This window comes from Macaca mulatta, chromosome X, assembly GCF_049350105.2.
Source record: "Macaca mulatta isolate MMU2019108-1 chromosome X, T2T-MMU8v2.0, whole genome shotgun sequence".
Lineage (NCBI taxonomy): Eukaryota > Metazoa > Chordata > Mammalia > Primates > Cercopithecidae > Macaca > Macaca mulatta.
The window spans coordinates 160,754,606-160,761,741 of record NC_133426.1 but is presented as its reverse complement, the minus strand read 5'-3'; the positions used below and the strand labels follow the sequence as shown (position 1 = coordinate 160,761,741).

Below are 7,136 nucleotides of genomic sequence, written 5' to 3'. Positions count from 1 at the left end.
CCACCACTGCAAAGGCCAATGCTGCCACAGGCACTGCTACCCCTAATACGCCATGGTGGCCATGGACCCTGAAGGCCGGAAGGAGGGAAGGCACGCATGTGCGGAGGAAACTACATGTGTGGGCGGGCACAGCAGAAAATCGTCATTAATTCTTAAAGCTCCAAAATAACCTCCTTTGACTCCATGTCTTACATCCAGGCCACACTGATGCAAGGGGTGGGCTCCCAAGGCCTTGGGCACCTCCGCTTCTGTGGCTCTGCAGGGTACAGCCCCCTCGGCTGCTTTCCTGGGCTGGTGTTGAGTGTCTGCAGCTTTTCCAGGAGTATAATGCAAGTTGCCGGTGGATCTACGATTCTGGGGTCTGGAGGACGGTGGCCCCCTTCTCACAGCTCCACCAGGCAGTGCCCCAGGGGGGACTCTGTGTGGGGACTCCAACCCCAGGTTTCCCTTCTGCACTACCCTAGTTGAGTTTCCCCAGGAGGGCTCCGTCCCTGCAGCAGACTTCTGCCTGGACATTCAGGTGTTTCCATACATCCTCTGAATGTACACAGAGGTTCCCAAGCCTCAACTTTTGCCCTCTGCATACCCGCAGGCTTAACACCACATGGAAGCCACCAAGGCTTACAGCTTGCACCCTCTGGAGCAGCAGCCGGAAGTGTATCTGGGGCCCTTTTAGACATGGCTGAAGCTGGAGCAGCTGGGGCACAGATAGCAGTGTCCCGAGGGTGCGCAGGCCAGCAGGGTCCTGGGCCGGGTCCAAAAATCCTTTCTTGCCTCTTTGGCCTCCAGGCCTGTGAATGTCCATCAAAAAATTAAAAATAGAACTACCATATGATCCAGCTATCCACTTCTGGGTATAGATCTGAAGGAAATGAAATCTGTTTCTTCCTGAGTCAGTTTTCATAGTTTGTACATTTCTAGGAATTTGTCCACTTCATCTAGGTTATCTAATGTGTTGGCAAACAATTGTTCACAATCTTCTCATATAATCCTTTTTGAGGGTGGAAGAATTCAGTAACGATCAACAAAATGGAAAGGCAACTTGCAGAATAGTGAGGAATAATATATTGTTCACATCTTATCAATATAATACATGCATTTTGTGGGGGCAATAATACATGGTCTCAGTTTTTTTCCTCATCAGCTATAACAGGGTTGGGGTCTACAGTGATATCTTTTCAAGTCTCCAGCATCTGCGTCGCACTCAGGTAGCAGCACAGAGTCCCGAGTGAGCCCCTAACAGATACTCATCTCCCTTGGGACAGAAGCAGCACATGGACTTCCATCTCTGGTCATTAGGTCCCGTGGCCTAGGGACCATGTCTCAAAATTAGCTTCGATGCCATAACATATTTGATCAGAATACAGGTAATGGTCTAAGCTGAAATATAAGCATTTCAGCTGAACTTCAGGCATAGTGATGGCAAATTGGAAAGAGATGCAAAGAGATTTCAAGGATCTTGGAAATTCACAATGTCATTTAAGAAGGAAACACACGTCACTCAATTCCAGTAAAGAATCACAGACTCGGCCATGCATGTTGGCTCATGCCTATAGTCCCAATAGTTTGGGAGATCGAGGTGGGAGGATCGCTTGAGCCCAGGAGTTCGGGAATCACAGACTCTTCAGCTCCCAGTCCGGTGCTCTTAACCACTACATGCTGCCAGTCATCAATATTCTCCCATATTTCCTTTATTGAAATAGGATCATTAAAGCTTAGGGGGGAACATCTGATAGGAAAAGATTTCACATATTTTTTCTAGATTTTCATTTCCTCCTTTTGTTGTTTTTTTTCTGGAGACAAGGTCTCACTGTGTCACCCAGGTCAGAGTGCAGTGGTGCAATCACGGCTCACTGCAGCCTTGACTTCCCGTGCTCAACCCATCTTTCCACCTCAGCCTCCCAAGTAGCTGGGACTATAGGTGCGCACCTCCACGCCTGACTCATTTTTTAAAATGGTTTGTAGAGATGGCATCTGACTATGTTGCCCAGGCTAGTCTCAAACTCCTGGACACAAGCGGTCCTCCCACCTCGGCTTCCCAAAGTGTGGGGATTACAGGCGTGAGCCACACTGCACCAGGCCGCCTCCATTTCCTCTTTCATATACACTCCAGTTAAATTTTTAAAAAGTAGTTGGTCGCCCCGAGGCAGAGACTGTCTTATAGTTTTTCTGTTTCCCAGAGTGCCTTGCTAAATACCCAATTGTTGACTGAATCTTTAAACTCTTCTGAGTTTACAAATTTACTGTACTGTAAAGACGTAGACTCAACAGGTACAAAATCTTTGGTCTTTCAATCAACATAGGTCCTGGAAACATCACTTCATTCCTAAATGCCAACGTAATGAATACAAGAGAATTGGTTTTAAACAAACATTTGGATCAGTGTTTACTTAAATTCCCAGGGGATTCCCACCTTACTCCACTCCCTCGGCTCAGCACACGTAGTATAAGCCACACTAGTCCGCATCTGGTGTTACAACTTTCTGTCCAATTTCAGAACACCCTCCTTTCACCAATTCATGGCCTGCAACCCTTCCACCGCCATTTCCACAAGCAAACTTCAGGTCTTATTCAAGGTGAGGTGCCATACTTGCTGCAGCACTTAAGTATTTTTTAGCCATTTAACATGCATAGAACTGTGCTACCATTGTTACTAGGTTCCCATCTTCTTTTTTTATGTGTCACTGACAAAGGTTTTGAGTATTGTGCCCCAACCCCATTTTTCCTGTAAGTTTTGTGATTTGTACTACACAATGATTTTGAGGTACACGTATGTCATGTTATAATCATAACTCATTGTATCACTGTTTGGGGAAAAAATTAACCAATAACCGATTTATTTTTTCAAAGATAACAGGTGTGCAAGCTTCCAGAAAATCTGCTTAAGCATAAAATCAAATCAGAGAGCAGTTGTTTTTCCTCCAGCATCTATCCAGTGGCTAGCTAGCACTCAAATCAGACACTAGATTTGGAACCGGAAGGACATCATTCACCTTGAAGTAGTGAACAAAAACATGGTTTTGTCAAGAAATAAAAGAGATAAAAGTCATTATAAAAACTGTCTTTTCCGCCAGACACGGTGGCTCATGCCTGTGGTCCCAGCTACTCGGGAGGCTGAGGTGGGAGGAACACTTGAGTCCAGGAGGTCGAGGCTCCAGTGAGCCGTGATCGCACTACTGCACTCCCACCAGCCTGGGCGACAGAGCGAGACCCTGACTCTAAAAAAAGGGAAATGGTCTTTTCCATCCTCAGAGCAAGCATGCAGAATATGATTGTCATCCTATTCATAGACGTGGAAACTAAACCTAAGAGAGGCTGAGTGACTGTCCCAAAGTACCATGGCTGATAGGGGTTGTAATAAACTCAAGTGGTCTTTGTCTAGGATCAGAAAAACTACCACTATATGTAATGGCACTTGTAACTGTGACGTGTTATTTCCGATTGTCTGCAAAACACAAACATGAATAAATGAGATGAGTTGTTGGGGGAAAGTAAGAAAACGGTGACACTGTTAGGGTTACCCATCTCTCCACGTACCTCCTAACATCAGACCCTGATTGGGGCAGAAAACCCTGGCCTGTACCATGACAAATGCTTCCTGTCCAGTAATAGGATGTTCAACAGCTCTTCGGTACCAACAGTGAACAAATTTTTTGCAAAAGAATATTATTGCTGCAATTGGCCGGGCATGGTGGCTTACGCCTGTAATCCCAACAATTTGGGAGGCTGAGCTGGGCAGATTGCTTGAGCTCAAGAGTTCGAGAGCAGCCGGGGCAACATGGCTGTACCTACTCTCTACAAAAAATTGTAAAATTTGCCAGGCGTGGTGGCGCACGCCTGTGGTTCCAGCTACTCTGGAGGCTGAGGCGGGAAGATGGCATTGAGCCCAGGAAGTCAAGTCTGCGGTAAGCCATGTTCACGCCACTGCACTCCAGCTTGGGTGACAAAGTGAGACCCAGTCTTCTGTCTGTCTGTCTCTATCTATCTATCTATCTATCTATCTATCTATCTATCTATCTATCATCTCTATCTATCTCTATCATCTATATCTATATATGTATAGCTTAGCTATATCTGCAGCAGTGAATAGAAACCCTTTTAGCAAAGTGTTCCCAAACTCTTGCTTCTAATTCTTGACCAACTCAGAAGTAAAGGAGGAGAATGAAGTTAAAGGAAGTCATATGTTTCCGTGCTCTCATGCATACTTTTATTTCTGCAAGGTCAGTAGTAACGTGCCTACTTTCGTTTCTGATGTTAGTCCTCTCTCTCTCTGTCTTAGTCCAGCTAAATGTGTCTCCGTTGTTCTTTAAGCACTTCCTTATTTTTCTGGGACAACAAGATGATCCAGTTAATCTTGGACTTTCTCTGCCCTGGCCCTGGAATCAGTCATTTCTCTAATGAGCTCTGTTCTTTTTAATCAAGACTGTTGTTTAGAAATCGAGACCCAGGCGCTAAGTCGACTCACTGCTATTGAGATGGTCCCAGGCCTTCTAAGTGATGGAGCTGAGACATATGCATACGCACAGCCCTACATTACAGCTATGTTTATTTCTATACCTATCTGTACATTGAAAGCCATAAGTGTATTAGGCCACTCTTGTGCCGCTATAAAGAAATACCTGAGACTGGGTAATTTATACAGAAAAGAGATTTACTGGGCTCTTGGTTCTGCAGGCTCTGCAGGAAGCATAGTGCTGGCATCTGCCCGGCTTCTAGAGAGGCCTCGGGAAGCTTCTACTTGTGGTGGGAGGCAAAGCGAGAGCTTGTGTATCTCATGGCGAAAGCAGGAGCGAGTGAGGGAGAGAGAGAGAGAGAATGAGAATGTGTGTGGGGGGAAGGGGGGAATGCCACCCACTTTAAAATGACAAGATCTCTCGAGAACTCACTATCACGAAGACGGCACTAAGCCATTCCTGAGGGATCCACCCCCGTGACCCAAACACCCCCTACCAGGCCCCACCTCCAGCCCTGGGGATTACAAGTTAACATGAGATTTGGGTGGGGACAAACATTCAGACTAGATCAATGAGTTCACACCAACAACTCCAAATCGAACCCACATTCAAGCCTTCTCCCTTTTCATATCTGCAACTCCTTTTCCAAATGGTGAGAAAGCCAGGTCCCTACATAATTCATATATTTACTGCAAAGCCAATCAATCATCTGAGCCCATCAGGTCACCACCCAACTTGGCACACGTTCCTCTCTTGGACCCCTGACCCCTCCCCAGGACACTGTCACCCTCGCCGACTCCCTTCCTTACTCCACAAAACTTCCTTGTGCAGGACACTGCTGCGCTCAGTGGAGGATCATGCTTCACACTGGTCCCCAGCCGCCCTCCACACTTGCCTTGAGTGGGCCCCCAATCCCAGGGGCTTTTGGAAGAAGATGGGGAGAAGGACAGGATCGAGGAAGAGAGGCGGGAAGGAAGACCGGCAGAGCAGCCGGCAGGAAGGGCCATTGTTCCTTCTGATGCTCCATTCGTAGCCAATGGCAACTCAAACTGGTTGGCAGCAGTGTCCTCTTGACAAACGCTGTGGTCATGTCTCAAATTTACCTTCAGCAGGAGCACTTCAGTCCACAGTCTTGGTGCCAGCTACGACGCATTAGCATTGCTTTGAAGGCTTTTCCGGGCACAGAGAAAGCAAGTAGGTAGTTTTTAGAAAGAGAAAAATAAACTGAGTTCATCACGCCTGTAATCCCAGCACTTTGGCAGGCCAAGGTGGGAGGATGGCTTGAGCCCAGGAGTTCGAGAGCAGCCTAGACAACATAGCGAAACCCCATCTCTGCAAAAAAATAAAAATAAAAATAAAAATAAATTAGCCGGGCGTGATGGTACGCGCCTGTAATCCCAGCTACTCGACAGGCTGAGGCGGGAGGATTGCTTGAGCCCGGGAGGTCAAAGCTGCAATGAGCTGTGATTGTGCCACTACCCTCCAGCCTGGGTGACAGAGTGAGACCCTGTCTCAAATAAATAAATAAACGAACAAATACGAAGTTAGACAGCTGTTACTTTTTGAATATATATATATTCCCTATTCCCTGCAGATATTCTCAAGGGTTTATTTTTATTATTTATTTATTTATTTATTAAAGTTCAGTTGTTCTGTCATCTGTGTGGTGGCTCCAGCATCTGTTTTGAGTCTCACTCTGTCGCCCAGGCTGGAGTGCGGTGGCGCCATCTCGGCTCACTGCAAGCTCCACCTCCCGAGTTCAAGTGATTCTCCTGCCTCAGCCTCCTGAGTAGCTGGGAGTACAGGCGCCCACCACCACGCCTGGCTAATTTTTGTATTTTTAGTAGAGACGGGGTTTCACCATATTGGCCAGGCTGGTCTAGATCTCCTGACCTTGTGATCTGCCCACCTCGGCCTCCCAAAGTGCTGGGATTACAGGTGTGAGCCGCTGCACCCAGCCTCCAGCATCTGAACTCTTAGTCTCATGGTCTCTTTCCTGCCCCGGGTGTGCTTAGTTTTTATGTGCACTGCTCATTATCATTAAGAACTTCTTTCCCCAGTGCTCCTGAAGTTCTTATATTAATATATCGCTCTTTTTATTTTAAGAGCTCAGGGGTACATGTGCAGGTTTGTTATACGGATAAGCGTGTGTCATGGGGGTTTGTTGCACAGATTATTTCATCACCCAGGTATTAAGCCTAGTAACCATGAGCCATTTTTCCTCATACTCTCCCTCCTCCCAACCTCTGCCCTGCAAAAGGCCCCAGTGTGCTTCATTCCCCTCTATGTGTCCGTGTGTTCTCATCATTTAGCTCCCACTTATAAGTGAGAACATGTGGGATTTGGTTTTCTGTTCCTGCGTTAGTTTGCTAAGGATAATGGCCTCCAGCTCCATCCATGCTCCTGCAAAGGACACGCTCTCGTTCAGGAACTTTTATGGAACTGCATCTCAACCCTAGGCTCCCACAAGTCCGCACATCCATTGGGATAACCATTGTGGGTTGAACTGTGTCCCCCAAAAAGGGATGTTCAAGTCCTAACACCTGGGTGCCTGGGAATGTGACCCGATTTGGAAATAGGGTCTTTGCAGATGTAATCAAGTTAAGGTCATACTAGATTGGGGTGGGCGCTAATCAAATATGACTAGTGTCCTCATAGGAGAGAGAGGTAGACACACTGGGA

General features: G+C 46.8%; 1 protein-coding gene across 2 annotated transcripts in view; it reads right to left on the bottom strand.

The window, feature by feature from the left end:
• Window positions 1-2,807: 2,807 nt before the first annotated feature.
• Window positions 2,808-7,136, bottom strand: part of IKBKG (inhibitor of nuclear factor kappa B kinase regulatory subunit gamma) — a 37,181-nt gene continuing 32,852 nt past the window's right edge. Inside the window, exon 10 of one of the 2 annotated variants that reach the window (XM_077988951.1) lies at window positions 2,808-5,786. In XM_077988951.1, coding sequence (XP_077845077.1) covers window positions 5,761-5,786 — 26 coding nt within the window. In that variant the 3' untranslated portion in view covers window positions 2,808-5,760. The remainder of the gene's footprint in view (window positions 5,787-7,136) is intronic. The other variant, XR_013412876.1, reaches the window with a different exon arrangement.